The sequence below is a fragment of the Nanorana parkeri genome, unplaced genomic scaffold (assembly GCF_000935625.1).
Source record: "Nanorana parkeri isolate BGI_ZX_2015 unplaced genomic scaffold, ASM93562v1 scaffold1229, whole genome shotgun sequence".
In the NCBI taxonomy this organism is placed as follows: domain Eukaryota; kingdom Metazoa; phylum Chordata; class Amphibia; order Anura; family Dicroglossidae; genus Nanorana; species Nanorana parkeri.
The window spans coordinates 409,836-425,131 of record NW_017307497.1 but is presented as its reverse complement, the minus strand read 5'-3'; the positions used below and the strand labels follow the sequence as shown (position 1 = coordinate 425,131).

The 15,296-nt window shown below is 43.9% G+C and overlaps 1 protein-coding gene across 1 annotated transcript in view; it reads left to right on the top strand.

The window, feature by feature from the left end:
• The window catches only part of LOC108797117 (bile acid receptor-like), a 99,359-nt gene that overhangs the window by 81,564 nt on the left and 2,499 nt on the right, over positions 1–15,296 (top strand). Inside the window, exons 7-10 of the mRNA XM_018568691.1 lie at positions 2,001–2,100; positions 5,776–5,904; positions 10,126–10,242; positions 10,954–11,067. Of these exons, the coding sequence (XP_018424193.1) occupies positions 2,001–2,100; positions 5,776–5,904; positions 10,126–10,242; positions 10,954–11,067 (460 nt within the window). The remainder of the gene's footprint in view (positions 1–2,000; positions 2,101–5,775; positions 5,905–10,125; positions 10,243–10,953; positions 11,068–15,296) is intronic.

The following is a 15,296-nucleotide window of genomic DNA, read 5'->3' as shown; positions in this document are numbered from 1 at the left end:
CTAACACAGCCCCGGGGAAGAGATGGGGGAGGCCCGCCGGTGTCCGCCCGCGGATAGCATGGGATGGGTTTCCGGCGGGCCCCCCATCTCTGCGCCGGGAGTGTCCAATGATCACATTGGTATCTGGCAGCCGGCGGGCCCCCTCATCTCTGCGCCGGGAATATCCATCAGACACTTCAGGGGGCAGCCCTGGGCCTTGGCCATGATGATCCAGCCAACAGCCGCCTGAGTACACGGGCGCGCTGTCTGAGATGGACACACACACACTGGTGTGTTTTTCTGCAGCCTCCCCCACCAGAAAACAGCCAGAAGAGGTGAAAGTTATTAAATAAAATCATTATTTTTTTGTAGCCCAACTGATGGACATGCTGTATAAAGTACAGCTAGTATTTGTAGTGCTACATAGCAGGTCCCATTCTGCATCGGAATTTCTCCAACTTTTTTTGTGGTTGCTAAAAGGGATGTGGGTTGGGGTGTTTGTGTTTTTTTTTGGGGGGGGGAGGCAAAAAAAAAAAACTTGCACCAGGGACCTTTGTTCCCTAGGTCCGCCACTGCCTGGATCACACAGTGCTGCAAATCAAACACTGAAATCAATGAAGTCATCATTGTGCTACTTCTCCTCCATTGTCCATTCACAGGCTAGGGCAAGTCAATTGCGGTGTAGTGCACAGAGAGGTCTCTGAGAGTATAGTACCTCGTTATGCTGTGTGGCCAGGTGCTTGGATCACAAGACTGGCTGATAAGAATTACAAATCTTTCAGCGGGTAAAACAGTTACCATATATGTGTTTTATTGTGTAATTATCTGTTGCCATGGAGTTTAGGTTTAAAGAAGTATGGGAAAAGTAAAATGTACTCTTCCCAATACTTAGAGCTGGCGTGTGACACTGTAGCTGTCACAAGGCAGCTCTATAGTTTGAGAACTGAGCGATCACAAACCACTGATCACTTAGCTCATGGTCTTCTCCATGCAGAGAGCGGTGACTGTCAGGGATTATCTCTCCCCTCTCTATTCCTCCAGCGTTCACTGGAGGGTCAGATGGGAGAAGGGGCAGGCACAACTGGCTCAGGCTCTAAAGAGAAAGAGCCAGCTGTTAATCAAGCAGCAGGGTGTATCCTGACAATATTGTTGGGATCCTTCCCAGCTGCAGCGCAGCTCTGCTCTGTCAGAATAAAGGGCTCAGTAGCCGACTAGATGTTGACTTTGGGTCACAGGAGTTCACAGTAGTAAGTGAACTCCTGTGACCCAAAACAGAACTAAATGCCAAAATAAGGTTTAAGTGACACTAAACTTACAAATGCATTAAACTACCCTAGTAACAAAAATGTACCTTATTTGTGTATCACTCAGCTGTACATTAGATCCTCAAATCATCTCTGAACTCATGCTGACAAAGTCCTTCCTTCTGGAGGTGGCTACTTTTGTTCCCCATGGTCCCTGTATGTATTGTAAAGTAGCGACCACTCCAAGCTCACTCCCGTGATGGACTACAATCTGATGTTTAGTTTACTAATTTGCACTTATATATATCACGGGAGTGAGCTTGGAGAGGTGGCTACTTTACAACACTTTCTAGTTATTCATTATTATGAGGATGAAAAAAAATAAAAATATTATTTTTTTCCTATCAGGTAAATATGGAATATTGTATATTATTAGTTAACTTACGTATTTTAAACCAGCAGGTAGAGTTTCATCACTACAGATGAGACAGATTTTCACTCTAAATAGATGCATAATTAGGAAATGGTCAGAGCAGGTAAAGGAGGAATTTATAATTCTAGCTGCAACCTTACTGTGTGACAGAATTCGTAAACGTCCCCCAAAGAATATGTGTATATATATACAGTATATATATATATATATATATATACACACACACACACACACACATACTGTATCAGCAGTAGTTAGAATTATTTTTTGGTTTGTTTATTTTATATGTACTTAAACACTTCTGACATCTACTTTTGTTTGTCTTCTTCTTGGTTTTGGCTCAGCTAGAAGAATCAGCAAACCCAGAAGAGATATTTTACCATATCTCAGAAGCAGCAGTCATGCATGTACAAATGTTGGTGGAATTTACAAAAAAATTACCAGGTATGTTAACTTATGGGATACAGGTGCCATTGTTCTTGGTTGACAAATTTATTGGGATGCATATAACTGCATGCTGTTACTCTGCTCTCAATTTCTCTGGTACCTAATGATTTGTTTTTTATTTAATTTTCTAAATATTCATTATTTGTCAAAATGATATTCAAAGTGCAAAGTCAAAATAAAGTTATTTGGCAAATATTTCCCCCAAATGTATTCTCAGAACATCCAGAATACTCAGATCAAAGTAAAACAGTATCAGGGTGAACAGAACAACCCCTTAAGAGATGGATTAAGTCTATTTAGGAATTCACTTAAAAATAAGGCTCCCAAGAATGCCAATGAGTGTCAAAAAGAGCACTCCAATTACAAATGAAACATTTTTTTTTAATGGATTTTGTGCTGTAGACTTTTACAAACTGGAAAATGTTAGCCATAATAAAGGTCAACACACTTTCCAAATTCCTCCACTGCAAATTCAATTAATGGACCATAAACTCAATAAATTATTCAACAGTTTGGGTCCGCATTCAGTCTACTTTTTGAAATTGTTAAGGGCTGCTGTAGATGAGTAAGAGGGCCATAGAACAGAAGACTGATATGACTAGCCTAAAAGGTGGTTTATAAAAGGAGCTAGCCTATTCATAGACAGACAGATGACTCCCTAAGGAAAATGGTTGGAGACACATATACCACTCATTTGTAGCTCTGCGACCTGCCCCTGCTTACTACTCAACCTGCTCAATAGATTGAAGTGATGTGCAGTGATGGTTAACAGTTACTTCTACTTACAGAGAAGAGGGAAAGATCAGACATGTCACAGGGATTTTTGTATTGTAATTTTCCAACAAGCTGGAAAATCTCCATGAGTAATACGTTCTTCTAACATCATACGTGCCAGTTACCTAGGGATAACCTAATGACCAGATCTTCAACTAAGTTTTGCATTGGGTCATCTGATTGTGGTCAGCCTTCTGAAAGTGTAATGTAGGCGATTAGCTTTTTGTCTGCTACATATATTTTCTTCTGCACTGAGCAAATAAAGCACAGTGTTTAGCTGGTCACATGGGCCATTCAATGGGTGCCTTGCTTCTTGCTTTTAAGCATAGAGATATTGTCACGTACCGTGGTGCGAGCCAGAAGTGACTAGGAGGACCACCCTTGCAACTCCGTCTGCGGACCTCTGGAGGTGCAACAGGGGGGCACAGGCAGGAGCAGCACGGGTGCTAGATGTAGAACCTCAGGTAGCCAGCCAGAAATGGAGCTCCACTGGGACGGCAGGTAGACAAGTGAAGATCCACAGAGTAGTCTGGAAACAAGCCGGGTCCGGAACCAGAGGGCAAGCGGTACTGAAGCAGGATCCAAAATAGTAGTCCAGGGCAGGCCGGATCAGGAACCAGAGGGCAGCATAAGCAGAATCAGAATCCAGGGGGAGTGGTCAGGAACAAGCCGGGTCAAATACACTAATGAACACAGGATGCAGATCAGAGCTGGTGAAGACGGTTGCGGAACCAACTTGGTGAAGACTGTTGCGGAACGGAGGCGCTGGAACAGTTCTGGAATCAGTGGAAGGGGGTAGCGGTTCTTGATGGTGATGAGGTTAAGCTCACGGTAGTCCACGCAGGGCCGGAGGGTGTGCTCTACGAAAAAGATTCCGGCTCCGGCTGGTGAAGTGGACGGACGGATAAAGCCTTTACTTAGATTATCCTCAATGTACTCCTTAAGGGTTCCCAACTCTGGTTCAGATAGCGGATATATGCGCCCAAAGGGGATGGCCGCCCCGTATAGCAAGTCGATGGGGCAATCATATGCCTGATGCGGAGGTAGAGTGTCCGCATTCCTCTTGTCAAAAACATCAAGGAAGTCGTGGTAAGCCGTGGGGATCCCGACGTAGTGCGAGGTCCCGGACTTGTTGGCAGAGGGACAGGTTCTGGACAGCAGCGGGCCGTGAACAGTTCCGCGTGCAATAGGGGGAACGGAAGGAGATTACCCCAGTGCTCCAATCAATCTGTGTGTTGTGATCCTGGAGCCACGGCATTCCCAGTATGACAGGGGACAAGGGTGAAGCTATGATATCCAAGCGGAGTAGTTCATGGTGCCCTGGCATGACCTTGGCGGGGATCGGGATGGTTTCCTGGGTAACTGGTCTGGTCTTGAGGGCAGTGCCATCTGCCAGAAAAATTAGGAGTTAGTGGAGTTTAGGTTGCAGGGGGATGTGATGCAGAAGAGCGAATTGGCGATCCATAAAACAACTGCAGGCACCGGAATCAAGGATGGCCGAGATCTGGAGGACCTTCTCTGGCAGTTGTAATGAGATAGGGACAATAAGGTGAGAGATGAGGTGTCCGGCCCTGGCCTCAGAAGCAGGTTAGTCTGTTGCCACTTACGGTTCTTGATGGGGCAGGTGCGTACGTAATGCCCAGAAACCCTGCGATAGAGTCAAAGATCCAGGTGGCGGCGTCGCTCCCTCTCCCCCGGGGTCAATGGTGGCCGCAACCAGCCAATCTGCATGGGTTTGGGTGGCTCTTGGACTCCCGTGGGAGGAACGGGTCGGGACATCGGGTTCCCAACCGGAAGAAAATTCGGGGCCCGGGGCAACATCCAGGTTGGTCGGGAGTAACCAGTTCGTTCCAGTCTTCGTTCCCTCAGGCATCTATCAATCTGGGTGGCCAGGTGGATTAATTAATCCAAGGAATCTGGCACCCCTACACGGGCTAACTCGTTCTTAAGGGAATCTGACAGTCCCAGCCTAAACTGACAGCGGAGTGCCGCATCGTTCCACTCCGTGTCGGAGCTCCATCTTTTAAACTACGCCACGTAGTCCTCAACGGGCCGCCGGCCTGCAGTGGAAGTCCGATGGGGAACGTCATATAAGAGAGCCATGGCGTCCAGAAACCCTCACGAGAATTCAAGGATTGGATCGTCCCGTTCCAGGAGACGGCGGGCCCAGGCCTGGGGTTCACTAGACAAAAGCGAAATGATGAACCCCACCTTGGTCTGTTCCGTCACAAAGGTGCGTGGCTGCAGCAGAAAGTAGAGTTGACAGGCATGCCAAAATGCACGAAACTTGCTGCGATCACCGGTGTATTTCTCGGGTGCTGGTACCTGGGGTTCGGGCGTGGGTCCCATGGCAACGGCCGCAGGTGGTGCGGGGTCGTCAGGGGGCGGTGGAGGAGGTGCCGGATTTGGGGCCACTCCGGCATCCACTCACCACAATACAGTAACCCTGTAAAAGACACAATATATTTACCTTTGCAGAGAATTTTGCAGAGACCTTTCCTTTGTTAAATCCCTCTGCTTTGCTTCTCTCTAGCCACTGTCAGTATTCAACCCTTCTGGGTGGGCCAAAAACCTGTTCCCCGCCATATGCTGTTCTTCCCTTTGGCTCGTACATCCTGTAGTGACATACAAGCCCACAAGAGGAACTACAGTGTGTGGCAGGGGGCGGGCATTCTAAAGACCCAAAGTGTAGAACACCTGCTGAAGAGAAGCAAATGGTCAGTGTTTCAAGACGAGGGAAGCTGAAAAGATAAATATATTGCCTCTTCCCATTGTGAACAAGTGACTCTGTGGTGACAGGGTCACTTTAAACATGCATTATACACAATATTACAATGCAGCATACAGTTTGTCAGATGTTTTGACAGTCTGATGTATCTGGACATTCTTTTCTTGCAGGTTTTGAGTTGCTGGACCATGATGATCAGATTGCTCTTCTAAAGGGTTCCACAGTTGAAGCAACCTTTTTACGCTCAGCACAAATATATAATCAGCAAGTTTCTGGAGGTTTACTAACACATAATGATGGTACGTAATTTAATGGGAATTATACAACAGGAGTTTTATGCGGCTCCAAATGTCCTACCATTTTTGCATTTTTAAAAAATTATTTATGTATAACTGCCACAACAGAAGTACAGGAATTCAGTAACATTATCAGCATGAAAATATAAGGCTGCACTTGCAGGATACACAGTTAGAGGGCAGGAGAGCATTAAGGTAAGTATCAATCTCAGCACAGAAAAGTAAAACATACCACTCGATTCCATCCACACATACTGTATATTTCCTAACCGGCATGAGTTACACCTTACAAAACCTTTCAAGTGTTCAATTGCAATCAGCATCAGATCACTGTTCTTATTCTTATTTGTCTATCCAGTTTAGGTCATTTTCAATCCCAGGTTCTAATTTTTTTTAAAATATGTATATATAAGCCTGGGTTCCTGGTTTCTGATGAAGATTTACATTAAAATGTACCTTCTGTTGTAGCATGCCCACAGTTGTATGTCCAGTCTCTGACTGTTTTTTAGCATTACATATACTAACAATTATGTGCGGCCCAATGGTGATGTCAGGGGCCACACTTAAGAAGCCCTATGCCAAGTAAGCTGACCACAAATGCCCGAGGTGGAAATTATTGTTACATAGTTAGCCAGGTTGAAAAAAACCATAGAGAAAAACCTAAAACAGATTGCTATACCCACAGTTACCCACTGTTGAAGCAGAGGAAGGCAAAAAAAAAAAACCCTATTGGGAATAGTTGAATTTGCTCCAACGGGGAAAACAATTCCTTCCTGATCCCATAAGGCAATCGGATATTTGCTGGATCAACAATCTCTGGTGCTTAATATACCTATAAGAACTCAATATCCAGTAATATTCTGTGTATTTAGGAATACAGATTGTTTTAAAAACAGTTAACTGAACTAGCTAGAACTAGCTCCTGGGGGAGTCTATTCCACATTTTCACAGCTCTAACTGTGAAGAATCCTTTCTGTATGCAAAGGTTAAGTCTCTTTTCCTCCAGATGCAAAGAGTGCCCCCTTGTCCTTTGCAGTGACCTTAAAGTGAATAATTTGGCACCAAGTTCACTATATGGACCATTTATGTATTTATACATGATGATCATGCCCCCCCTTTATCGCCTCTTCTTCAAAGAGAACAAATTCAGGTCAGCTAATCTTTCCTCATAGCAGAGTACCTCCATGCCTTCTATGAGTTTAGTTGCCCCTCTGACCTTTCTCTAGTTCCACAACATCCTTTTTGTAAACTGGTGCCCAAAACTGAACTGCATATTCAAGATGAGGTCCTACTAATGCTTTGTACAGGGGCAGGATTATGTCTCTATCTCTGGAGTCTATACCTCTTTTAATGCAAGAAAGTATTTTGCTTGCTTTAGAAACTGCTGCTTGACATTGCATGCTATTATTGAGTCTATGATCTACCAGAACACCCAGATCTTTCTCCATCATTGACTCCCCCAAACATACTCCCCTAGAGTGTATGACGCAAGCATGTTTTTAGTCCCCAAGTGCAGAACTTTACATTTATCAAAATTAAACCTCATTTGCCAAATAGATGCCCAATCACAAAGTGCATTCAGATCTGCTTGTAAGTTGGAGACATCCTGTAAGGACTGTATTCCACTACATAACTTGGTGTCATCTGCAAACAGAGAAATAGTATTTTTAATCCCCAACTCTATATCATTTATAAACAGTAAGGGGCCCAACACTGAACCTTGGGGGACACCAATAACAACCTCAGACCATTCAGAGTATGCATCATTGATCACCACAAATAGTTTTCTATCCAATTATAGATGGAATGCTCTATACCTACTGACCTTAACTTATACATTAGCCGCCTGTGGGGAACAGTATCAAATGCTTTTGCAAAGTCCAAGTATACGATATCCACAGACATTCCTCTGTCCAATTTATTACTCACTCAAAGGAACATTCCGGTTTTTAGATATGATGTGATTTCAGGCAATGATCTATGTACCAAGATATAGGTGAGATATTCTCAAAGGATAGTATCTGTCAAACTAACATAACTTTGAAGCCAATGAGTCCTTTACATGTGATAATTTATAAAGAAACTTTATGAAGATTGACCAGATGTTCTTATATTGTCTCAAACACAAATAGACTATATACCTATTTTCCCCAAATAAATATATATTCATAATAAATATCTACATACACATTTTGATAATGATATAACAGTAATAGTACAGCAGCTTGGTAGTGCAAGCCCAGTACCCAACAATGCTGGGTAACTGTCCAACCTATGTTGTATTAGCAACAGACCCTGAAACTGAAACATGTAAAATAAAGGAAAATGCATATGGTCAATCTTTTAGAACATTGCACGGACAAAAAAGTAACAAGCGCACTACCCAAGGGTACAAGTTAGGCTGGAAAAAGTAATCTTACAACAAGGCTGTGGAAACAGTGTGCGAGCTCTTAGAAACAGTGAGAGGAACCCTGTGGTAGCAAAAAACAGACAATGTGTGTGTTAAGAGCGCTACTACTGTTTGAGTACAATTAAACAATCATAAAGTGTAACAATAATGTCTCACACTTAGGATGACCAGAATGCAAAGTGGCTCACTTTTAAGGTGTCCTGGGGAACCCTGGAGATGGTCCAATGGAACACTTTGACAGATCTGGACAGGTGAAGCCCAGTGGTGTGGACGGCAGAGGACATATGTGCAGATGTCTGTCGCAAGGGAACTCAGCTGGCCGGGCTGAGCCGTTGCGGCCAAAGACACTGTAAAATTCTGTGCTGTGTGACAGTAGCTGTCTGGTGCCGTCTCTCTGTCAGAAGTCTCAGGGGATGGAGCGGCAAAGTCGTGGGGAACGGACTTCGGCTGGGACAGGAATAGGGGTGTTACACAGCAGTTGAGGGTGTCGGTATTGAAGAAAGAAAAGCGCTACGCGTTTCGAGGCAATGCCTCTTTGTCAAGCTCAGGTGAAAGTAGAAGGAACAGATTAGCGGGAAAACCGCGATTTTAAAAACTGACAGCTGGGCGGGGATAGCACTCGTAGCCTTGTCCTGATAGGAGTATGAGAGTGGGGGGGCGGGACAGGCATAGCCGACCGCCCATAAGAGTCTCGAGTAGCATATTGCTCTGAGCCGGCAGATCGTATCTCGCTAGTAATCCAATAACAGAAGGGTAAAATGAAAGGCAAACGAATTTAAAAATTAAACATTAAACACACTAAACGAATTTTATTAAAAAGGTTAGTTAGAAATGAGTGGGACCCATATTATTGATATCAATTTATTCAGAAAAGCTGTGTGAGAAGTAAAAAGAGGCTGATATTGGTGTCATTTTCCATATCAGATGCGAAACTAATATTAAAAAAACATTAAAAATAAAATACAATAAAATAATGTAAAAGTAAGCCAAGGGGTATTATTAATTTTGTTGGCTTATAGAATGGTGTGAATTTCTATATCCTCCACACCAATTAATTGTGCTTACTCTAAGACAACATTGTTTTATAGTGTTGGAACTTCTTGCAGAACCTCACAGAGAAACACAAGCACACAGTCAGATATGCATGCTGCGCATGGATGGAAAACAGGAAGGAAGCCACAGCTTTATTCCCTACCTTATTCAATACAACAGAGTATCTACCATAGATATATAACAGAACTTATAAACACTGCCATCTAGTGACTGAAATTGTATACTGCAGAAGTTGTTGCTATAAACACAGTAATGTGTATTCTAACATATAGGTATTTGACTTTAAAATTTTGTGGTTTAGTTATAAAGTTTTGTGCTAAAATGGCATGTCTAGTTGATTAATCAGGGCCAACGTAGGCCCACAGATTAGCTAAATTGACAGGGAATGCGTCTATATGCACAGGTGTTTTAAACATGAAAAATTAGGTCTTTGGTTTCCATGCATTTTATATTTTCTTCTAAAGCCAGTGGGAAAGGAAGAGAGTTTGCAGTGACTGCATTTGTTCCCATTACTAAACAGCAGCTTCCAACCTACCCTAAAAATAATACTTGTGCTGGGAGTGTTTCTTTGATAGACCTGACCATACGTTCTGCATCAAAGCCTTTAGTAAATCCATTTAACTCAAGACCATGCCACACAATGTTTTTGATTAGAAAAATATGAACACAGTGTTCTTCATTTTCATAACAAAGAAAATGTCTGTAGAATGTAACACATTTTGACCCATATGAGAGACTAATAAGTACAACTTTTCTTTCAGGGCTTGTCAGATACCAGAGCCATTCAACAGAATATTACCATATTCAGGATTTTGACAGAGGTGCTCTGTATTCTGTAGAAACACCTCCTCACCAAAATATTTCACAGTATAATCCAGGTTTGATAATTGTTATTTTGCTGTTGCTACTTGAAGAATCTAAAGTGTGTGTGGGTGTGTGTGGGTATGTCTGTGTGCGCACACGCAGGTATATCATTGGACATCATAAATAATGTTTTTTGATGATCTGTTTTGAAAGATTGCATCCTAAACCTAAAGAATAAGTGCACTTTAAGACAACGTGCTCTTAGTTATTTTACCCTTTTGCCGAGGCTGGAAATTAGGGTAGATGGCTCCATAAAAGTCTATGGGGTTGGAATGTGCAGGCATGGCCAAGACAGTTAGATTTGATAATGATAATTTCTAAACTCCAAACTTCCCAAAGGATAAGTTAAAACCATTTAGAAAAAGAGGACCTCTTAGCTGATATTAGCTTTAAATCGGTATGACATGCTTTTTATAACTACTGTATGCTCAACGATGTGACTCTGTCCTCCCCATTCTTCACCCCTTGTCTGGTCATTTTTATGACCTTGTGTGTATGTAGTTTTTGCTTAATGTTGAATTGCTGTAATCACTACTGCTCTAACCTAATGAAGAGAGTGAATTTCACATTAGTAAAATGAAAGCATCAGAATACAATATTTTCTTAGTAAAATAAAGATGATAAGTAATAAAAGTAAAATCAATGCTTTGCAATTAATATATTAAAGAGTTTATTTCCAGCCTAGATTTGGTAAATTGTGTCATAATGTTTTGTTTCTTTTCCAGATATCACAGATGAATTTATTACTCCATTGTTTAATTTCTTCAGAAGCATGGGTTCTCTTAACGTGACTGAAACTGAATATGCCTTACTTCTTGCAATAACAGTGTTCTTTTCAGGTGCGCAAACAATTTTCCTTTTTTTATTCAGAGCACAAAATAAATATCAAAACCATATCTATCTATGTATACAGAGGTGGACAAATTTGTTGGTATCCTACCACTGAAAAAGAAGAGTCAACCATTTTCTCTAGAGAAAATGATGGGATGCTTAACCTAATATTTTGCCGCACAATCTTTAAAGACAGTCACTGCAAATAAGCGATTTATGTAGCTCTCAATAAGACCTCTGTACCTGCACACAGGTAGATTGGCCCAATCCTCTTAAGCAAAGTGTCTCCGGTCTGATCTGAAGTGTGCCCTCTCTAAGCTGCAGGTTTCTGTTCTTTCCATAGACTTTTGATAGGATTCAGATCAGGGCTCAGAAGGCCACTTCAGTATAGTGCACTCTTTTGTTCTTGGTCATTATGGGTGCTTTTTGGCTGTGTGTTTTGGGTCATTATCTTATTGGAGAACCCCTGACCTGCAACTGAGACTGAGCTTTCTGATACTGGGCAGTATATTTCACTCCAGAATTTCTTGATTGTTTTGAAATTTAATTGTGCCCTGCATAGAATGAAAGCACCTCGTGCTAGATGCAGAGAAGCAGCCCCAAACATAACAGAGCCATGTTTTACAGTAGGTACAATGTTCTTTTCTTTGTGTTCATTTTCTTTGTCTGTGAACAAAGTGCTGATGTGGCTTGCCAAAAGCTCAATTTTTTTCTCAGCTGCCAATTCTCCCAGAAGCACAATGGCCTGTCAGTATGCATTTTAGCAATTTCCAGTCTAGCTTTTTTAATGGTGGAGTCTTCCCTCGGGCCCACTGTTGCTCAAAAATTGACAGATGGTGCGATCGGACAGGATGTACCTTGACTTTGGAGTTCAGCTTGTATCTCCTTAAAAGTCTTCCTTGGCTCTTTGTCTACCATTCACAATATCTTTTTTGTTCAAACTGGGGTTGATTTTCCTCTTGTGGCCCCTATTCAGGGAGGTTGGCTACCCTTTCTTAGACCTTAAACAAAAGGTGTTCTATCGGGTTGAGGTTTGGACTCTGTGCAGGCAGTTAAGTTCCTCCACCCCAAACTCGCTCATCCATGTCTTTACGGACCTTGTTTGTGCACTGGTGCGCAGTCATGTTGGAACAGGAAGGGACCATCCCCAAACTGTACCCACAAAGTTGGGAGCATAAAATTGTCCAAAATGTCTTGGTATGCTGATACCTTAAGAGTTCCCTTCACTGGAACTAAGGGGCCAAGCCCAAACCCTGAAAAACAAGTCCACACCATAATCCACCCTCCACCAAACTTTACACTTGGCACAATACAGTCAGGCAAGTACCGTTCTCCTGGCAACCCCCACACCCAGACACATCCATCGGATTGCCAGACAGAGAAGCCTGATTCGTCACTTCAGAGAACACGTCTCCACTTCTCTAGAGTCCTTTACACCACTGCATCCGACCCTTTGCATTGCACTTGGTGCTGTAAGGCTTGGATGCAGCTGCTCGGGCATGGAAACCCATTCCATGTAGCTCTCTATGCACTGTTGTGCTCCGGCTGAGTTGCTGTTGTTCCCAGTTGCTTCCACTTTGTTACAATACCGCTAACAGTTGACCGTGGTATATTTAGTAGCAAGGAAATTTCACGGATGGACTTATTGCACAGGTGCCAATCTATCACAGTAACACGCTTGAATTCACTGAGCTCCTGAGAGTAACCCATTTTTTTTACAAATGTTTGTAGAAGCAGTCTGCATGCCTAGGTGCTTGGTTTTATACACCTGTGGCCATGGAGGTGATTGGAACACCTGATTACAATGATTTGGAGGGGTTGTCACAATACTTTTGGCAATATAGTCTATTTGCAACTGTAGTCATAGGAACATCAAGTTGCTTATAAATGGTCTGATTGTCACAGTTCAGCTGCAGACTTGCAGCTGAGCTGTTACTTGTAGTTCTACCAGTATATATACAGGCCTCTTACCCCTGGTTCTGCAGGCATGTAGGGCTGTGCTGGTGCTTGTAGTCCGCCAGACATGTGCTCTAAACCTGACTCACACTTGCACCTGTCTGCAAGCTTTAGGCGTCGGCCGACCTCTCCTGCTGTTTCTTATGCAGCTTCTCGGCCAATCAGTGCAGTCTGCTTGTAGCCAATCCTGTGGATCCTCCCTCTTCCTGTCTCTATTTAAACCCAGGGCAGTGAACGGCACGCTGCCCGAGCAACGCTTTCCCAAGCTAGTTGCCGAGTCCCCCATTTGTGATTTACCCTGAATTCCTGGAAGTTTTCCTGTGTACCGAACCTTTGGCTTGTCCTTGGAAATTCCCGTCTACAGGCTGCCTGTGCTTCGCTTTTGTCCTTGGAAATCCCTGATTACAGTCTACCCTGTAATTCACTTGGTCCCTGGAAGTCTTTATCTTGTCCCTAACCTTTAATTTGTACCCTGTACCTGTTAGGTGAGTTGGGTGGACCTAGGGATTGTGACCTGGGGTCAGCACGCAGCCAAGCCCATCTCCACCATCAGGAGCTCTGGTGAATACCGTCTGGCTCTTAGATTCCACATCCTGGGGGACCCCATGCCACCTAATCAGCATTGCAACACCCTGCCTTGTATTTGAACTTCCAGCTTAAGCTGACTTCCACTGCCTCTTTCACATACCTGCTCTGTTCCCTGCTTGTACTCCAGCTCTGGGAGTCGTCAGCCTACACTGCTTGGACCCTTTTCTCTAAGTGTCCCTGCCAGTGTAGTGGAAAAGGGTCCACATACCTGACTCCAGTTTATACCTGTGAGTCCCAATCCATGACAGTTTGCTCGGGCCATGGACCCTGCTGACATTGCTTGCCAGAGACTTAAGCCCTACAGTTTCACAGGCTCTGAAAAAGTACTGACTATATAATGTCTCAGTTTCCTATACACAATGCATACGTCCATGTTGCAAGCATTCAGCCTGCTGGGACTTGGAGTCCTTCTGCTGTTTTTAAAATCTTTGTTCCTGGGGAAAGCTCCCCTAAGCAACACATCTTTGTTCCCCCACCTAGATTTGAAGATTTAAATCCCCACAATATCTCTTCATTTCTGCAAGCGTTTTTTAAGCTGTTGCATGAACCTTTCATCCTGCAGTCGCCCTTGGCAACCTGGTCACGTCAGGTTGTATATTAGCTGTTGGAAGGGGATCTGTATGAGTCCATGAATGAAATGCTTGATTACAACCACTCTATGTGTGAGAAACCTGCAAAACGTATTGAGTTCCTAGCCAGTGTTATGGGCCACTTGCTAATTCCCCCTCATTTCCTTTCAGATCTCTCAAACACTTTTCTAGCTATGAAGCAGGGCGCTCCCTATTCAAAGACCTTATCCCAGACCATTAAAGGAGAACTATGGGGTCAGTGTTTTTCCCCATAGTTCTGCTTGGGGTAACGGGAGGACACAAACTAGCGTCCTCCCGTTACCCTAAGCTCAGTATACCGCGAGCTACAGCTCGCGGTATACTGAGACGCCGCACCTGGAGCGGATCCCCACTTAGATGACGGGATCCGCCCAGCTGCGTGAGTGACAGCTGGCTCTGCCTATCTAGAGGCAGAGCCAGCTGTACCCGCCCCCTCCCCGTCCGTTCCGCCAGTCAGCGCTGGCAGATCGGAGCGGGGAGAGGGGAATCCAGCCCCTCCCCCTGTCACGGCAGAGAGCCGTGACAGGATCGAGAGGTGAGGGAACCCGGTATGTTTTCCCTCACCTCCCGATCTACTGAGCCGACCTGTGACAGTCTCATTGTCACAGGTCGGCTAAGAACTATGACGTGAGTGGAAATCACTCATGTCATAGTTCTCCTTTAAGCAGGTTACAAAGAATAAAATCCAGTCACGGTTTCCCACTGCAACAGCTCCTGTCTGCAATTTGTCTACACCTGTTCTCAATGCAGCCCAGCAAAGATCTTTGCTTCCCTTACCTAAATCTCAGTCAGAAGAAAAGGATCTTGATGAATGGACTGATTGTTCAGACGATGAAACAATGAAGAAATGGAGACTGAGGATTGGACCGACTGCTCTGAGGATGAGGCTGTAGATGACTGTTTTAACTACCTCAAGTCTGTTCCAATACCAGCTGCCCCAGTTCAGTCTCTTCCTGTGTCAGCTGTCTTCACTCAGGCTGCTCCAGTTCCTGCCCCAGTCCAGGCTGCTCCAGTTCCTGTCCCAGTCCAGGCTGCTCCAGTTCCTGCCCCAGTCCAGGCAGGCTGCTCCAGTTCTTGCCCCAGTC